Source organism: Salvelinus fontinalis, chromosome 17 (genome assembly GCF_029448725.1).
Source record: "Salvelinus fontinalis isolate EN_2023a chromosome 17, ASM2944872v1, whole genome shotgun sequence".
Taxonomy (NCBI): Eukaryota; Metazoa; Chordata; class Actinopteri; order Salmoniformes; family Salmonidae; genus Salvelinus; species Salvelinus fontinalis.
Window position 1 is genome coordinate 13487338 of NC_074681.1, and position 20422 is coordinate 13507759.

General features: G+C 38.9%; 1 protein-coding gene across 2 annotated transcripts in view; it reads left to right on the forward strand.

The window, feature by feature from the left end:
• The window catches only part of LOC129813727 (ankyrin repeat domain-containing protein 13C-like), a 37575-nt gene that overhangs the window by 1321 nt on the left and 15832 nt on the right, over positions 1-20422 (forward strand). For both annotated transcript variants that reach the window (XM_055866191.1, XM_055866190.1), the window contains exons 3-5: positions 700-804; positions 11245-11330; positions 12918-12963. In XM_055866191.1, the coding sequence (XP_055722166.1) occupies positions 700-804; positions 11245-11330; positions 12918-12963 (237 nt within the window). The remainder of the gene's footprint in view (positions 1-699; positions 805-11244; positions 11331-12917; positions 12964-20422) is intronic.

A 20422-nucleotide genomic window follows, 5' to 3' on the forward strand; every position in this document is an offset into this window, starting at 1 on the left:
AATCTACAACTTAAATGTGTTCAAGACAACTAGGAACTAGAAAAAAAACAAGCTCCGACTGGGAAAAATTTATTTGAACGGTCATCCAACTTGGAATTTCATGTCGGAAACTCTGGCATCTTTTTAGAGGTCCGACCTGAAGATCACTGACATCATGATTTGACCTATTTTTTTTTCTGAGTTCCCAGTTAGCTTGAAAGCACCATAAGCCTAAGGCCAGGAAATGACACAGAAAATGTGCCCTGTTGCAGGGCATTATGCCCCACATCTGGCATGTCTCCCAAGTCATCCTACCAGCAATGTTTTTTGCCATTCACATAACATAATCAACATGTTCTCCAGCTTTCCTCTAGTAAATTGGCCATGTGGCTTTCTTCTGGGATAAATTCCCTGTCTGTCCTGCTGTACTGAGATCATCCTGTCTGACCTCTGCGGACTGCAGTGTGTTACATAGTCTAGTAGTCTCATAGTAGCGGCTGGTCCCATATCGAACGCCCTTCGGGGTCAGTCGACGTCTTGTTACTTGACGCAATATACTGTTATCGTCATTAACTACAGAAATGAGTATTCAACGTCCAAGTATAAAGACCATGGAGACGGGTGATTGGCTTAGATTTGAAAACAAAAACAATTAATCTAAAAGTAGCTTGATGATATGTTTGATCAATTGTAATGTTTGTGTTTTTTTTTGTGCTGCAGAGTGTGCCCTCCTGCTCCTGGCCCATAATGCCCCTGTGAAGGTGAAGAATGCCCAGGGCTGGAGCCCCCTGGCAGAGGCCATCAGCTATGGAGACCGACAGATGAGTAAGGATCTAGGGTATTTTTTATCCAAAGCAGTGTTCCTCAACCTTTTTTATACCGGGACCGGCAAGCTAGGATTCCTCTTGTTGGGGAGAGACAAGCTATGGTTTTATACGGTATTATACAACGGAAGGGTCTAATCCTGAATGGTTAAAACCGCATTCCAGACGGTTTTATTCCACAAGTTCCCACCGGCTAACTCTATGACATTAAAATGCCTATTTACTCTGTTCCATCTGACTTCGTAATCCATTGTCTCATCAGCCCAGCCAAGCAACTTATGAACTTGATCTCCACTATAAAAAGCATCTAGACATTATTTCATGTTTCTTTTAGACTAACATTTAGTTTTTAACAGTGGAGATTTGAATAAACCTTGTTCTCTGTCTCTCCGACATTTGCAACATTGTTTCAATATTCAAATTCAATCTCCAGCTGTCCCATAGTAATGAATGTGTCGTGAGTCAGGACGAGACAGACAGGCAGCGTTTCTCAGCCAGTCGAAATCATGATTCCACTGGCATCATTTTTATGGATATATACAAAAAAATGTAAATTGAAAAAAGTTAAAACAAAACGCTGCTGATCTTTCCAGCTTCAGTTTAAAGTGATTGTCTAACTGTAGCTGTGTTGTTGGCTAGCTCCTCTGAACAACATTGTCCTTACGATTGAGCACATTTTCTATGCCAGGCGAAATCGCGCCTCATCAGCTTATTGTTATGGATGTATCCAAATAAATATCACTAGAAAAAAGTTTATGCAAATGCAGCTACTTTGCTGTTATTCTGGCTGCACTTTTTGACGTGACTGTAAATTCGCAGTAGTTGGCTAGCTAGCGAGTAAGGGATAAGAACGTTGCCAAACAGTATGGCAATGGAACATTTAGAACGAACGACTGGGTCGCGTCCCTAGATGCAGAACAAAAAGACTCAACGACTCTAGCAACCCTAGATTTGTGTCGGGACTATATCTTGTTGAAGGATGAAATACTATGAATACATTTAATTAAAATAACGTTTTTAATTAAAATATGTCAATCATTATTTGAATATGTTGCTAACCCATTGTATAAAAGGGATAATGCCTCAGAGCTGGTGTTTGGAGGATATATTGCCAAACAAAACATGCAACAATTTTTTATATTTTACTGAGTTACATTTCATATTAGGAAATCAGTAATTTGAAATAAATTCATGAGGCCCTAATCTATGGATTTCACATGAATGGGAATACAGATATGAATCTGTTGGTCACAAATGCCTTTAAAAAAAAGTAGGGTCGTTGATCAGGCTGTTGATTGTGGAATATTGTCCTACTTCTCTTTAATGTATTTGCGAAATCGTGGATATTGGTGGGAACTGGAACATGCTGTCATACACGTCGATCCAGAGTATACCAAACATGTTCAATGTGTGACATGTCTGGTGAGTTTGCAGGCCATGGAAAAACTGGGACATTTCCAGCTTCCAGGAATAGTGTACAGATCCTTGCGACATTGGGCTGTGCATTATCATGCTGAAACATGGAGTGGTGTTTGGCGGATGAATGTGCCTCAGGATGTCGTTACGTTATCTCTGTGCATTCAAATTGCCATCAATAAAATGCAATTGTGTTCGTTGTCTGTAGCTTATACCTGCCCATACCACAACCACCCACCACCATGGGGCAGTCTGTTCACAATGTTGACATCAGCAAACCGCTCGCCCACACGACGCCATACACGCTGTCTGCCATCTGCCTGGTACAGTTGAAACCGGAAATCATCTGTGAAGATCACACTTCTCCAGTGTGCCAGTGGCCATCGAAGGTGAGCATTTTCCCTCTGAAGTCGGTTACGACGCCGAGCTGCAGTCAGGTCAAGACCCTGGTGAGAATGACGAGTACGCAGGTGAGCTTCCCTGAGACGGTTTCTGACAGCTTGTGCAGAAGTTTTTCTGTTGCGCAAACCCACAGTTTCATCAGCTGTCTGGGTGGCTGATGTGAAGTCCTGGGCTGGCGTGGTTACACGTGGTCTGTGGTTGTGAGGTCGGTTGGACGTACTGCCAAATTCTCTAAAACGATGTTGGAGGCGACTTATGGTAGAGACATTAACATTCAATTCACTGGCAACAGCTCTGGTGACATTCCTGCAGTCATCATGCCAATTGCACACTCCCTCAACTTGAGAGTTCTGTGGCATTGCATTGTGTGACAAAACTGCACATTTTAGAGTGGCCTTCTATTGTCCCCAGCACAAGGTGCACCTGTCTAATGATCATGCTGTTTAATCAGCTTCTTGATATGCTATACCTGCCAGGTGGATGTATTATTTTGGCATAGGAGAAATGCTCACTAACAGAGATGTTAACAAATTTGTGCACAACATTTGAGAGAAATAAGCTTGTGCTCATGAAACATGGGACCAACACTTTACATGTTGCGTTTTATATTTTTGTTGCATATAGATATAATTGAACAGTGGTGTTCCATCCCTGAGTTCTTTATATAGATTTGAGTTTATCCTGTCTTTGAATGGAGTCTTGATATTTACACTCAGGTTCCCTCATGTAAATAGCCTAAAATGTTTGCAAAAGTGAAGTAAGGATAATTTTTACAAATTTGACAGAAATTAGGCTATATATTGACATCACTTTCATATATGTGCAATCAATAGACCTACCTAGTATTAAGCCATTAGACTACATCTGAGCCACTTCAATATTTGTATCTATTAGGCCTATATGCTACTATTACTTTAGTCTAACCAATAACCTAAAGGTCAACATATTAGGTCAATAGAAATGTCGCTTAACTTGTAGCCTAGGCTACTTAATGTTTATTTAATTGTAGAATATCTGTTGGCATTCTTTAATCTCAATTCCTACCTGCCATAGGCTACAATTAATGATTTGTTGAGCAATTACGAAAACCATTGTCATTATATCCTATTTTTAGGTCACGTTGATATAGCGAAGGTGGCAACGAGAGACTTTAGTAATTCTTTCTCACAGTTGACACAAAATGAAGAAATGCAGAATGTACATTATCCAGCATTGCATAGAACATAGCACTACAAAAAACACTTAAAATACATAACACATGGCAAACCTAATTATACGTCCCGTGTGGCTCAGTTGGTAGAGCATGGCGTTTGCAACGCCAGGGTTGTGGGTTCATTCCCCACGGGGGGACCAGGATGAATATGTATGAACTTTCCAATTTGTAAGTCGCTCTGGATAAGAGCGTCTGCTAAATGACTTAAATGTAATGTATACAAACACTTAAATACGTAATAGGCTACAGAACCTTTTTTCTTTTGATGGGAAAATTTGGGTAAAAAATATACAGTACCAGTCAAGTTTAGACACACCTACTCATTCAAGGGGTTTTCTTTATTTTTTTACATTGTAGAATAATAGTGAAGACACAAACTATAAAATAACACATATGGAATCATTTAGTAACCAAAAAAGTGTTAAACAAATATATTTCTTAATTGAAATTCTTCAAAGTAGCCAACCTTTGCCTTGATGACAGCTTTGCACACTCTTGGCATTCTGTATACCAGCTTCACCTGGAATGCTTTCCCAAAAGTCTTGACGCAGTTCCCACATATGCTGAGCACTTGTTGGCTGCTTTTTCTTCACTCTGCGGTCCAACTCATCACAAACCATCTCAGTTGGGTTGAGATCGGGTCATCTGATGTAGCACTCCACCACTCTCCTTCTTGGACAAATAGTTCTTCCACAGCCTGGAGATGTGTTTTGTCTCATTGTCCTGTTGAAAAACAAATGATAGTCACGCTAAGCACAAACCAGATTGGATGGTGTATCACTGCAGAATGCTGTGGTAGCCATGCTGGTTAAGCATGGCTACCACTTTCTGTCACCAGAAAAGCACCCCCACCCAATCACACCTCCTCCATGCTTCACGGTGGGAACCACACATGCGGAGATCATCCGGTCACCTACTCTGCGTCTCACAAAGACAAGGCGGTTGGAACCAAAAATCTCAAATTTGGACTCATCAGACCAAAGGACAGATTTCCACCGGTCTAATTTCATGTTTCTTAGCCCAAGCAAGTCTCTTCTTATTGGTGTCCTGTAGTAGTGATTTCTTTGCAGCAATTTGATCATGGCCTGATTTCACGCGGTCTCCTCTGAACAGTTGATGTTGGTGTCTGTTACTTAATCTCTGAAGCATTTATTTGGGCTGCAATTTCTGAAGCTGGTAACTCTAATGAACTTATCCTCTGCAGCAGAGGTAATTCTGGCTCTTCCTTTCCTGTGGTGGTCCTCATGAGAGTCAGTTTCATTATAGCGCTTGATGGTTTTAGCAACTGCACTTGAATAATCTTTAAGTTATTTTAAATGTTCCTTATTGACTGACCTTCATGTCTTAAAGTAATGATGGACTGTCGCTTCCTTGCTTATTTGATCTGGACTTGCCATAATATGAACTTGGTCTTTTACCAAATAGGGCTATCTTCTGTATACCACCCCTACCTTGTCACAACACAAATGATTTGCTCAAACGCATTAAGAAGGAAAGAAATTCCACAATTGAACTTTTAACAAGGCACACCTGTTAATTGAAATGCATTTCAGGTGATTACCTCAAGAAGCTGGTTGAGAGAATGCAAAGGGTGCCTACTGAAGAATCTCAAATAAACAATATATTTTGATATGTTTCACACTTTTTTGGTTACTGCATGATAACACATTCCATGTGTTATTTCATAGTTTTGATGTCTTCGCTATTATTCTACAATGTCGAAAAGAGTAAAAGTAAACCCCTTGAATGAGTAGGTGTATCCAAACTTTTGACTGGTGCTGTTTGCGTATGTATATTATTTATTTTTAAACTTTGAATATATTATAGAGCTACAGTATGCTTTATATCCTATATATTCTGGAATAGTTTTCAGCACGGCATATCGTGTAACGACCTGTGGTGTAAAGTACTTAAGTAGTACTTTTAAGTATTTCTACTTAAGTAGTTTTGGGGGGTATCTGTACTTTACTATTTATATTTTTGACTACTTTTACTTCCCTAAATTGCTGAAGAAAATAAAGTACTTTACTGAATATATTTTCCCTGACACCCAAAAGTATTGTTACATTTTTTAATGTTTAGCAGCACAGGAAAATGTTCCAATTCATGCACTTATGAAGAGAACATCCCTGGTCATCCCTACTGCCTCTGATCTGGCTAACAGTGAATGAATAAATAAACAATGAAACTGTGCTGTTTGATTTGCTTCAAATAAGCAATTTGAAATGATTTATACTTTTGATACATAAATCCGCTCAAGGATTAGACCCTTTTTTTCAAATTTTGCCTATAATATCATACCCAAATCTAACTGCCTGTTGCTCAGGCCCTGAAGCAAGGATATGCATATTCTTGGTTCCATTTGAAAGGAAACACTTTGAAGTTCATGGACATGTGAAAGGAATGTAGGAGAATATAACACAATAGATCTGGTAAAAGATTATACAAAGAAAAAAACAATCGTTCTTTTGTATATTTTTTTACCATCTTTGAATAATGTATTATTCCAGCCCAGGTGCAATTTAGATTTTGGCTCCTAGATGGCACCAGTGTATGTGCACAGTTTTAGACTGATCCAATAAACCATCGCATTTCTGTTCAAACGTTTGTATCAAGACTGCCCAAATGTGCCTAATTTGTTTATTAATAACTTTTCATGTTCAAAATTGTGCACTCTCCTCAAACAATAGCATGGTATTATTTCACTGTAATAGCTACTGTAAATTGGACAGTGCAGTTAGATTATTTAAGCTTTCTGACAATATCAGATATGTCTATGTCCTGGGAAATTTTCATGTTACTTACAACCTCATGCTCGCATTAGCCTACGTTAACTCAACCATCCCGTGGAAGGGACACCGATCACAAAGAAGTTTTAAGTATATTTAAAACCAAATACTTTTAGACTTACTCAAGTAGTATTTTCCCGGTAGACTTTCACTTTTAAGTTAGTTATTTTCAATTAAGTCATCTTTACTCTTACTCAATTGGGTACTTTTCCCACCACACAGTTACGTTTCACTTTGTAACGGGTACACTGCATGGTGTTTAGGGAAATGGATTTGACATCTTCGGCTGTTATCTTTATGATGCATCATTAAAACACATATAAGCCTAAATTCCATCACTATCGATAAACCGGGTCCTGTTAGGCTGTAGACTGACCGATTGCTCTCTGGTGCTATTGAGGGGTTGGGTTGTAGGCTGGCCCAGCTAGCCAGCCAAAGTCATGCCGGGGATTTTCTCTGCACGCTCTGTCTGCATCCAGACGTCCTGGAACCCAGCCTGGCCCAGGGCTTAGTGTGACTGAAGGGGCACTAAGCAGCTCTACAGCTGGCTGGCTCTCTGTCTGTTCACTTTGATGCCCACTTTGATGCCCATTTAACACAGCACTGTAAACTAGAGGTCTTAATATAGGGTACATTTTATTTGTGTTGATTATGTGGATTTGTTAGGAATGCTAGTTAAGTGAAGTGTCTGTTTTTTAAATGGTGAGTATCGTAGAGGATTGAATGGGCTTCACTAGCTCGCTCAGTTTTTTTCTGTTTATTGCCTTGTTAGCAAAAAAAAAATCTAACTGCATAATATAAAATACTATTATAAATAGGCTAGTTTATAAAAAATTCCATGCAAGTAATTTTAAAGGTTAGGCAAAACATATATATATATATCAAAATGTATTACAAATCTTTATTTCCCTTTAATTAAATTTCCTGTTATATGTTGCCCGGGTTAGAGCTATGACCCTGTCACCCCAACATGTATTAGTATGTGTCTCCAGTCCTGCAGTAGGGATGCTTTGGCAGACTGGGGACAGAGGTCAGGCATGGGAAGGTCAGATCGCAGTGGGCAGGGAGGAGACAGCAGCTTGGCTCCATCCACACAGTACACCAAGGACACGCAATGGCAGCCAAACTCTGGCCAGTGACTGTGGCAGTACTACTAGTGGTAAAATTAAAAGTTCAAAGATTTATTAGTCGTACAGTGCCTTCGGAAAGTATTCAGACCCCTTGACTTGTCCCACATTATTCTAAAACTGATTAAATTGTTTTTTTCCCTCACACAATACCCAAAAATGACAAAGCAAAAACAGGTTTTAGACATTTTAGCTAATTTATTTAAAAAAAATAATAATGGAAATATCACATTTGTATTCAGACCCTTTACTCAGTAGTTTGTTGAAGAACGTTTGGCAGCGATTACAACCTTGAGTCTTCTTGGGTATGACACTACAAGCTTGGCACACGTTTCTCCCATTCTTCTCTGCAGATCCTCTCAAGCTCTGTCAGGTTGGATGGGGAGTGTTGCTGCAAAGATATTTTCAAGTTTCTCCAGAGATGTTAGATCAGGTTCAAGTCCGGGCTCTGGCTGGGCCACTCAAGGACATTCGGAGACTTGTCCCAAAGCCACTCCTGCGTTGTCTTGGCTGTGTGCTAAGGGTCATTGTACTGTTGGAAAGTGAACCATATCCCCAGTCTGAGGTCTTGAGCGCTCTAGAGCAGGTTTTCTCTCTGTACTTTGCTCCGTTCATCTTTGCCTCGATCCTGACTAGTCTCCCAGTCCCTGCCGCTGAAAAACATCCCCACAGCAAGATGCTGCCACCACCATGCTTCACCACCATGCTTCACCGTAGGAATGGTGCCAGGTTTCCTTCAGTTGTGACACTTGGCTTTCAGGCCAAAGAGTTCAATCTTGGTTTCATCAGACCAGAGAATCTTGTTTCTCATGGTCTGAGAGTCTTTAGGTGCCTTTTGGCAAACTCCAAGCGGGCTGTCATGTGCCTTTAACTGAGGAGTGGCTTCCGTCTGTCCACTCTACCATAAAGGCCTTGGTTGTTCAGTTTTGCCGGGCGGCCAGCTCTAGCAAGAGTCTTGGTGGTTCCAAACTTCTTCCATTTAAGAATGATGGAGGCCACTGTGTTCTTGGGGACCTTAAATGCTGCAGACATTTTTTGCTACCCTTCCCCACATCTCTGCCTCGACACAATCCTGTCTCAGAGCTCTATGGACAATTCCTTCAACCTCATGGCTTGGCTTTTGCTCTGACATGCACTGTCAACTGTGGGACCTTTTATATAGACAGGTTTGTGCTTTTCCAAATCATGTCCAATCAGTTGAATTTACCACATGATCAATGGACACAGGATGCACCTGAGCCCAATTTCGAGTCTCATAGCAAAGGGTCTGAATACTTATGTAAAGAAGGTATTTCTGTTTTATTTTTAACACATTTACAAACATTTCTAAAAACTTGTTTTCACTTTGTCATTATGGGGTATTGTGTGTTGATTTTTTGATTTTGTTAATTCATTTTAGAATAAGGCTGTAACGTAACAAAATGTGGAAAAAGTCAAGGGGTCTGAATACTTTCCAAAGGCACTGTATGTACGGGATACGCATAGGATACATCGTCCAACGAAATGCTTACTTGCAGGCTCCTTCTCGACAATGCAACAACAATAAGAAATAGCAACAACAAAAAAAGTATACTAAGGCTTATTATTATACTGTACAAAAATATAAACGCAACATGAAAAGTGTAGGTCCCGTGTTTCATGTTTCAGATCCCAGGCATTTCCCATAAGCACAAAAATATTATTTCTCTCAAAATTTGTGCACAGTTTTGTTTACGTCCCTGTTAGTGAGAATTTCTCCTTTGCCAAGATAATCCATCCACCTGACAGGTGTGACATATCAAGAAGCTGATTAAACTGTGCGCTCTTTACACAAGTGCTGGGGACAATAATGTGCAGTCTTGTCACACAATGCCACAGATGTCTCAACTTTTAAGGAATCGTGCAATTGGCATGCTGACTGCAGGAATGTCCACCAGAGCTGTTGCCAGATAATTTGAATATATATTTCTCCACTATAAGATGCCTCCAATGTCGTTTTTAGAGACTATGGCAGTATTTCCAACCGCAGACCACGTGTAAACACGCCAGCCCAGGACCTCCACACCAAGCTTCTTCACTTGCGGGATCATCTGAGACCAGCCACCTGGACAGCTGATGAAACTGAGGAGTATTTCTGTCTGTAATAAAGCCCTTTTGTGGGAATTGTTTATATTTTTTTATTGGCTGGGCCTGGCTCCCCAGTGGCTAGGCCTAAGCTCTCCCAGGCCCACCCATGGCTGCGCTGCTGCCCAGTCATGTGAAATCCATAGATTAGGGCCTAATAAATGTATTTCAATTCATTGATTTCCTTATATGGATTGTAACTTAGTAAAATCACTGAAATTGTTGCGATTTGTTCAGTGTAAGAGACCGCTGCAGAAAGAGAGTGATGGGTCATTCCACGAAAGGAGTGCCTTTTGGTTTAACTTGGTGGAAAAAAATGTTCTCCCATAATTCTAACATTCTGTCTTAAAGAGCACATGTTCAACTTAATAAAAACATGTTTTCCCATCTCGAGGTTACATAAAACTTGACTATAGTAAGTATCTAAGTGCCACATAAAGTAACAGGGTTGACAATTTCATCTTAAAGCAGCGATCTGTCCCCTTGTGACAGGAGGAATGGAAGCTTGTTGTGTGCAACAGGGAGGGGCAATTGAATGCAAGCGTCACATTTTATTGTTATTTATTTATTTTTTACATTTGTAGCTAGTGTATTTATGGGCAACAGAGTTGACGTGTTATGCTCGACCTGCTCAGTTTTCCAACACACTGATCAAGGTTACTGGATAGAAGATAGAGATTTCACCCCAATTATAATTCTTTGCAAGAAAGCACACACTTTTTGAAATCCATCCAGAAACTCATTAAGGGTGTTGTATCACTGAGGTTCAGCATGTATTTAACTGCGCAGTGTGTAAGGTGACTCATGTCATAGGCAGCCTCCCCTTTGTACTCTGCTGCACCACAGAGCCACAGTCCGGATTGCTGGCTGCATCAGTGTTTGAGCAACTGCCCCTAAAAAATAACTTTTCATTTAGAAAACAGCCTATGTGGCATCGATAGGAGTCAAACATATATTCTATTGTCAAAATTGACTACAAAGTGTAAATAGGATAACTTTGGTCTTAAAGTCAGAGTAGTATCAGGCAAAAACCCATTGGAATACTGTTAGAGTATATCACTTGGTTGAATGATTTATCACTCTGTCATTGACTGGCTGGGTATCTCCTTTTTCTTCTCTGGCTCACAACTCTCACTGTCGTTGAAGCGTTGGTTTACGAAGCTCATCTTATTTAAATTTTAGGTTTAGTGTTGTGTAACGCTTTTGAAAGTTGCTTTTTGCAAGATCATCTGCCCTTGTAATCGCTTCTGCTGTGTGTGTGTGTCTCAAGGTAGAAACTTGCACGTATAGCATATCTAGGCTATGGAAAATATTGGCTATGTCTTGTATGGAGTTGTATAGCAGTGCCTTGCTATGGATTTGTTGTGATCTCCTTCTTCTCCCATCGTCAGTCACAGCCATACTGCGGAAGCTGAAGCAGCAGTCCAGAGAGAGTGTGGCGGACAAGAGGCCCAAGCTGCTGAGAGCGCTGAAGGAGGTGAGGCTTTGACAGCCAACTGGGCTAGCCTACTACAGCATCCGCCATAATTTATGGCGTGCACAGATCCTTTGTCAAAGTACTTGAGCTGCGCTTAATTTATTTTTGCCAGTACAGTGAAATAAATTGAATATTTCCAAAAGTATTTGACAGTCGGGTCTGAAATTATTGACCCCCTTGATAAAGATGAGCAATAACGACTGTATAAGATAAATAATAAAAATACCTAGCTATATTGTATGCTCCAAACAATTGGGAAATTGTATTATTTTATACTAATACAATTGCTTAGAGAAAGAATTTGTTTAACAAGTCATACTTTTTTTCTCAAAAAGGTAGGGGTCAAAATGATTGACACCCCAAAGATTCTTACAAATAAAGTTTAGTATTAGTATTTGGTTGAGTATTTGGTCCCATATTTCTAGCATGCAGTGACTACATCAAGCTTGTGACTCTACAAACATGTTGGATGCATTTGCTGTTAGTTTTGTCAAAGATCATACTGCCAAGACATGCTAATCTCCCCTGTTATTGGTAATGGTGAGAGGTTAGCATGTCTTGGGGGTATGATCTTTGACCCTCTAACTTTCTCACTCATCATTATTCATTATTCATTCATTATTATCTGTAATCATGGTAGCATCCACATTAATGTAGAATTGTTTAGAAACATATTCTATTCTTATTTACAATTAAGGTGGCTCCAAAATGACACTGCATTATTTACCATTAATTTCTGTTGGGGACCAAATAATCTTATACACAACCAAAACAAACTGCAAATGAATCCATGAAGTCATTGTGTGCTTGGAATATGGGACCAAATACTTTACTTTTGGCAACTTTATTTATAAGAATCTTTAGGGGTGTCAATCATTTTGACCCCTACCTTTTTGAGGTAAAACAAATATTACTTGTTAAACATAATCTCTTTCTCTCAGCAATTTTATTAGGATAAAATAATGTATATATATATACAGTGGGGAGAACAAGTATTTGATACACTGCCGATTTTTGCAGGTTTCCTACTTACAAAGCATGTAGAGGTCTGTCATTTTTATCATAGGTACACTTCAACTGTGAGAGACGGAATCTAAAACAAAAATCCAGAAAATCATATTGTATGATTTTTAAGTAATTCATTTGCATTTTATTGCATGACATAAGGATTTTATCACCTACCAACCTCTACATGTTTTGTAAGTAGGAAAACCTGCAAAATCGGCAGTGTATCAAATACTTGTTCTCCCCACTGTATATTTTTTGCATACAAAATATCTCTATATTATTTATTTTATGAATTCATAATTGGTCATCTTTATCAAGGGTGTCAGTAATTTCAGTTTGTTTGTTCCATAGCTAGTAGTAGTATCAGTTCACTACCACTATCTGTCCATACCTTTCTTTAACCTTTCTCTCCAATTTCAGCATCTGTCCATAATAACAGCACCAAAATACATTTTTCCCCTTTTTAAAATGTTTTTAACAATTTACAGCTATAAAGGAACTTATTTGTGAATTTTGTTTGATAGTGTGTGGCTTGCATGACAATATAATAATGTACAATATTTTTTAAAATCTTCATAGCTTGGTGACTTCTACTTTGAGCTTCACTGGGACTTTCAAAGTTGGGGTGAGTCGCCGCTACATGATATGCAATACATTAAAAGCTGCACCGAGCCAACATTTCTTTTCACACACTCTCTATTCATTGTTATTCTTAGTGCAGGACACCTTCGCCAGGTAGTTTCATTCTCCAATCTAATTAGCCTGTATTTAAAATAAAATAAATGCAAAAAGTTTTTTTAAATGGTCTGTTCTGTTACCATTCTATCTTGGCATGGAGTGTGGTGTGTTAATTGCTTAGAGGATCTGTGGTGCTCTTTCGGCTCAGGGATTTGTTAACCTCTCTGGGATTGTTCGGGATGTTAGCGTCCCACCTCGCCAACAGCCAGTGAAATTGCAGGGCGCCAAATTCAAAACAACAGAGATGATTAAAATTCCTCAAATAATTAAATTCCTCAAACATACAAGTATCTTATACCATTTTAAAGGTAATCTTGTTGTTAATCCCACCACAGTGTCCGATTTCAAAAAGGCTTTACAGCGAAAGCACCACAAACGATTATGTTAGATCACCGTCAAATCACAGAAAAACACAGCCATTTTTCCAGCCAAAGATAGGAGTCACAAAAAGCAGAAATATAGATAAAATTAATCACTAACCTTTGATGATCTTCATCAGATGACACTCATAGGACTTTATGTTACACAATACATGTATGTTTTGTTCATATTTACATCCAAACACCAGAAAACAGAAATGCCTCAAACATCAGGAGAAATTGCATCAAATAACAGAAATACTCATCATAAACTTTGATGAAAGATACATGTTTCACATAGAATTAAAGATAAACTTGTTCTTAATGCAAACGCTGTGTCAGATTTCAAAAAAGCTTTACGGCAAAAGCACAATATTCAATAATCTGAGCACAGCGTTCAGCCACAAAAGCAAGCCATACAGTTACCCGCCAAGTTGTGGAGTCAACAAAAGTCAGAAATAGCATTATAAATCTTCACTTACCTTTGCTGATCTTCGTCGGAATGCACTCCCAGGACTCCCACTTCCACAAGAAATGTTTGTTTTGTTCGATTACGTCCATATTTATGTCCAAATACCTCCGCTTTGTTCGTGCGTTTAGTTCACTATTCCAAAGGCACAATGCGCGAGCGCAAAATCCAGACGAAAAGTCAAAAGAGTTTCATTACAGTTTGTAGAAACATGTCAAACGATGTTTACAATTAATCCTTAGGGTCTTTTTATAATAAATCTTCAATAATATTCCAACTGGACAATAACGTATTCATTACAGAGGAAAAAGAAGGAACGGCGTGACCGCGCAGTAAACAACTCATTGGCCACAGCTTAGTCCACTTGTTGAAACAGCTCTTATTCGACCCCCTTCCACAATAGAAGCCTCAAACAACTTTCTAAGGACTGTTGACATCTGCTGGAAGCCTTGGGAAGGGAAATCTGGCCCCATAGACACAGCAAATTGGATAGGCAATCACTTAAATGAAACTACATACCTCAGATTTCCCACTTCCTGGTTGGATTTGTCTCAGGTTTTCGCCTGCCATATGAGTTCTGTTATACTCACAGAAATTATGTTAACAGTTTTGGAAACTTTAGAGTTTTTTTTATCCAAATCTACTACTTATACGCATATCATAGCTTCTGGGCCTGGGTAACAAGCAGTTTAGTCTGGGCACCTTATTCATCCAAGCTACTCAATACTGCCCCCCTTTCACAAAGAAGTTAAAGAGATTGTTTGGGGATTTTATTTTTTTATGTCTCTGCGTGCAATATGAAAGAAGTTAGAGGTAGTTTTGCGAGCCAATGCTTCTTGGGGGTTGGACTGTGGGAGGGGTCTCGAATTGTTGAGGGACAGCTATTGGGGAACTTTGGAGGGTTCGGGTTCACGTTTTTTGGCCTGGTGGGAGATCTGTCAACGTGCCCTTGAGCAGGGCATTGAACCTGGATGCTTCTGTGTGTCGCTATGAATGGGAGTCTGTTGGATGACTGGTATGGTGTAGTTGTTGAGCGGCTTCACTTCAAGTATATTGTATGTTTTGGATAGTCAATAAAAAAAAAATGTTTTAAAAAGAAGTTAGAGGTAGTTTTGCGAGCCAATGCTAACTGACACTAGCTTAGCACAGGGATTCCCAAACTTTTTCATTCGTGGCACCCCTTCCAGCATTGGGGAATATCCCGCGCCCTCCGCACGCTCCACGTATATTTCTATGGGCACAAGCACTGTTCATGACACAAACTGTTCACACCCCTCTTGTTAGTTGAGAGAATTTTGCAGGTTTAAAGCTTATTTCCTGCCATTCTACACATTTGTCATGGGGTGCAAAGAACAATTTTGCCGTTTTAAAGCAAATTTTCATGTAATTCTATACATTTTGCCATGTCTAATGTGTATTCAGGTTACGAAAAAAAGAAAGTATGGGAACTGTAAAAATATCTGAAAAATATGAAGTGGATATGAACACACACATACTCAATTACATGCTCGCTAACACATACAGACTTACACACACACACCTGATCTCATTGTCTTCTCTCGCTTTCTTTCTTTTCTTCTCTCCCTCTCTCTATTGTCGAGAACTGTTTTATATTTTAATGTGTTTATTTTTTGTCTCTTTTTTTATGTATTTGTCTATACGTTTATATATGTTTACAACAAGCAAGGGGAAGATATCAGAATAGGGGCACTGGGGAATAATAACATATTGTACGGAATACATTTGTACTGTAGTGAAGCCATCTCTAGAGTAATGCAAGGTCTCTTTCATGATCATGTGAAACGTCATTTGCTATGGAAATGCTGGGATGTGTTTTTCAATGATGCAACTATGACGGTGATACGATATGGATTACAATTATCATCATGAATATTAAGAGTTATTATTTATTTGGACATCACACATTATAGTCTTACTCTTATACAGAGATCGTACACATTCTCACTAAATCACATCCAATATCACATCAACCTACTCAGATTTACTACACACATAATGTCTTGTCTCAATTTACTAACACATTTCTAACATCTGTGGCATTGACTCACAGGCAAACAGGCAAGGGAATAAAACAAATATTGCTAGAACCTATTTCTTGAATTCTAAATATCAGACATTTGACATCCCTTGCCTCTAATTTTGACCGTCATAATATCTCTGATGGCAGTAACTTTACAAGCACTAATTATGGTAAGTTTAGACTGAGAATAGTATCTAGTTATGGTAAGGGGTGACATAAGTATAGCCAGTTATTATTTTTTTATTTCACCTTTATTTAACCAGGTAGGCTAGTTGAGAAAAAGTTATCATTTACAACTGAGACCTGGCCAAGATAAAGCAAAGCAGTACGACACAAACAACAACACAGGGTTACACATGGAATAAACAAGCGTACAGTCAATAACACAATAGAAAAAAAGAAAGTCTATATACAGTGTGTGCAAATGGTGTGAGGAGGTAAGGCAATAAATAGGCCATAGTAGCGAAGTAATTACATTTGAGCAGATTAACACTGGAGTGATAAATGAGCAGATGATGATGTGCAAGTAGAGATACTGGTGTGCAAAAGAGCAGAAAAGTAAATAAAAACAATATGGGGATGAGGTAGGTGGGTAGGTAACGGTTTAGCAGATTATAAAAAAAGATCTGTCTTTACATGGCTGAAAGAAAAGGAATATAACATACTGTTTACAGGAAACTCACTCTACATCCTGAGTTGCGTGGAAAAGGGAATGGGGTGGTGAAATAGTTTTCTGTCATGGAGAAAGGAACTCAAAAGGCGTGATGATATTAATTAACAAAAATATCAATCTGAATGTGCAAATAGTCAGGAATGATTCGCAAGGAAGCTGGATCCTTTTGATTAACCTATATGGTCCAAATCAGGATGATCCATACTTCTTTGAAAACATTTATACCAATTTATTGAAGTTACAGGCAACAAATTATCAAATCATTATGGTAGGAGACTATAACACAGTGTTAAGTACCTCAATGGACCGTAAAACTCTACAAACTATCATCACCGTACCCTTAAGGAAATCACAAATATTATGGACACATTAGAAATAGTGGATATTTGGAGACTAAAAAACCCAGACTTAGTGAGATATACATGGAGGAGACTTAATCAAGCTAGTCGTCTTGACTACTTTCTTGTCTCTTTCTCTCTTGCATCAAAGGTCAAAAAAGTTTTAATAAGAGACAGAATGCGATGGGATCATCATCTAATTGGCATTCACATAACTTAGTGTTTCCACGTGGACGGGGATATTGGAAATTTAATCCAAGTTTACTGGAGAACAACTTCTTTTTAACCAAGACAAAATAATTTATAACTGAATTTTTCCAGTATAATATAGGTTCAGCAAATCCCCTTATTGTTTGGGATACCTTTAAATGTACCTTCAGAGGTCGTTCAATTCAATATTCATCAATAATAAAAAAGCCGTTTCTGGCTAAAGAGACAAGACTAACAAGGGAAATCCATTGACTAATAAAAACAATACTACAGAGATACAAAATAAGTTAGAGGATAAACAAGAAGAACTTGAGTAACTTATTCAAGAACGTTCTAATGTAATCTATTACAAAAATAAAGCAAACTGGATGGAATATGGAGAAAAATGCACAAAATTCTTCCTGAATCTCCAATACAGGAACACTAACAAAAAGACTTTGCAGAATTTCTTTACCTTTAGACGAGTCATCTATGATTCCCTAGAATTATATTTTATAAGAGGAAACTAATTATTTTAGCCGATGTTCTCTTTTCCGTCTAATCCTCTCCCACTGAATGAAGATTACGTTAAGGAATTCTTTCCAAATAATATAAAAAATGGAAAATTAACAAATGTACAGAAAAATCAGTGTGAAGGCCAAATTTCAGAGGAAGAACTTATTGAGGCTATTAAATCCTTTCAGTCTGGAAAAACCCCAGGGCTTGATGACATACCGGTAGAGGTATATCAAGTATTTTTTGATATACTTAAAGCTCCGTTGTTAGATTGTTTTAACTAGTCCTATGTAAATGGTAGTCTGTCAGGTACTCAGCAGGAAGGTCTGATTTCACTATTATTAAAACAAGACTCAATCTGGGTCTTTATATTTGCCATCTATCTAAAAAACTGGAAGCCCCTTACACTTCAATGTTGTGATGCAAAAATACATGCCTATCTATATAATGAATATGAATTGGGTGTGTTGAGATTATTAATATAAAAGCGCTAAACCTCTCTCTAAAAGCTTTGCTTATCCAAAAGTTTTACTTGAACCCTAAATGGTTCTCAAGTAGATTACTAAGAAAAGCTCATCCGTTGTTTAAAAATGACCTTTTTGCCTTTGTGCAGATTGCCATGTCTCATTTTCGATTAATTGATTAATTGATTAACTTATTCAAGACCTTGCTTTTCAGCTAAAATTATTATATAGAATTCTTGCCACCAACAAAATGTTGAATATTTGGGGCATAAAATCATCGAAGTTCTGCAGATTTTGTTGTGAGGATACAGAATCAATAGACCATTTATTTTGGTATTGCCCCCAGGTAGCCTGTTTCTGGTCTCAGGTTCAGGAATTGCTGAAAATGCATAGCATTGATCTAAAATTGACCCTCGAAATAGTACTGTTCGGAGATCTGGAGAGACCGGGTCAGTCAATTACTAATACTGTTAGTAAAAGTATTTCTCTTCAACTCGCAATCTGTAGATTCTATTCGATTAGATGGATTGAAATTGTACGTTAACCATCACAGCATAGTTGACACATACATGTAATAGTGCCAGACATACAACAAATATATACAGTTGGCATTCCTGTTATTATTTTAGTTGTCCTTGATGTCCTTTGTTTAACTTTCCACCCCCTTTTTTTTTGCATTGTTTGCTGTTTTCTTCTGTCTTTTTCTTTTTTCTCTTTAGTTCATTCTCTTGGTTGTTGGTGCATTGGGGGGTTCTTGGGGGTGGGGAATGGAATTAATTGTATTTAATATTTTTCTTCTTGTGGGGGGACTGTGGGAGGTGTCTTGAAGGGTATTGACCCTGGATGCTTCTGTGTGTTGCTACAAAAATAAGTTAGAGGTAGTTTTGCGAGCCAATGCTAACTGGCGTTAGCGCTAGATTAGCACAGGGTTTCCAAACTTTTTCACTCGGGGCCCCACTTCCAGCATTGGCTTGTCTAATGTGTATTCATGTAATATTTCAGTGACAAAAGAATTACAACAATATACAGTTGAAGTCGGAAGTTTACCAACACTTAGGTTGGAGTCATTAAAACTAGCTTTTCAACCACTCCACAAATTTCTTCTTAACAAACTATAGTTTTGGCAAATCGGTTTGGACATCTACTTTGTGCATGTCACAAGTAATTAGTACAACAATTGTTTACAGACATATTATTTCACTTATAATTCATTGTATCACAATTCCAGTGGGTCAGAAGTTAACATACATAAGTTGACTGTGCCTTTAAACAGCTTGGAAAATTCCAGAAAATGAGGTCATGGCTTTAGAACAGTGGTTCTTAACCTGGGTTCGATCGAACCCCAGGGGTTCGGTGAGTCAGTCTCAGGGGTTCGGCGGAGGTCAAGACACACATCCGACTCATATGATTCGTGATGACACGCCCCGCTTGGCCATCATTGGCTGCAGGTGATCACGCTACATCGCTTGGCCTATCTGCTGCAGGGAATTTGGTGCGCTCAGTAGTCGACTTGTGACTGTCGTGATGGTACGTCTTGTGATTTCTTTCTTAATATTTTAATCCCTTCATACTTACTATGTCGAGCAAACAAAGAAAGTGGTCGGACGAATATGTACAATATGCATTCGCATGTATAACGGAACGTGATGGGAGTCAGCGTCCTAACTGCATGATTTGCAATGCCAAGTTGAGCAATTCTAGTCTAGCACCGGCAAAACTAAGAGAACACTTCCTTAAGCTGCATGGAGATGGAAAATACAAGAACACAACGCTCGCTGAATTCAAGGTGAAGAGAGCCAGATTCGATGAAAAGGCTACTCTGCCTGTTCTCGGCTTTGTACCCATCAGCAAACCGATCCTCACAGCATCGTACGAAGTTGCTTACCTGATCGCAAAGCAGGGCAAACCACACACCATTGGTGAAACACTCATAAAACCAGCTGTGTTGAAGATGGCGAATATCATCCTGGGAAAAGAGGCACAATTCAGCCTTCATCTCGACGAGACCACAGACGTTTCCAATCTAAGCCAGCTTGCTGTATTCGTGCGCTATGTGAAAGACGATGTGATAAAGGAAGATTTTTTATTTTGTAAGCCTCTTACAACAACAACTAAGGCAGCCGATGTGAAGAAACTTGTGGATGACTTCTTCAAAGACAACAATCTTTCGTGGGATATGGTTTCTGCAGTTTGTTCGGACGGAGCTCCAGTCATGCTGGGAAGAAAGTCTGGTGTTGGTGCGCTAGTGAAAGCCGATGCACCACACATCATTGTTACGCATTGTATTCTGCACAGGC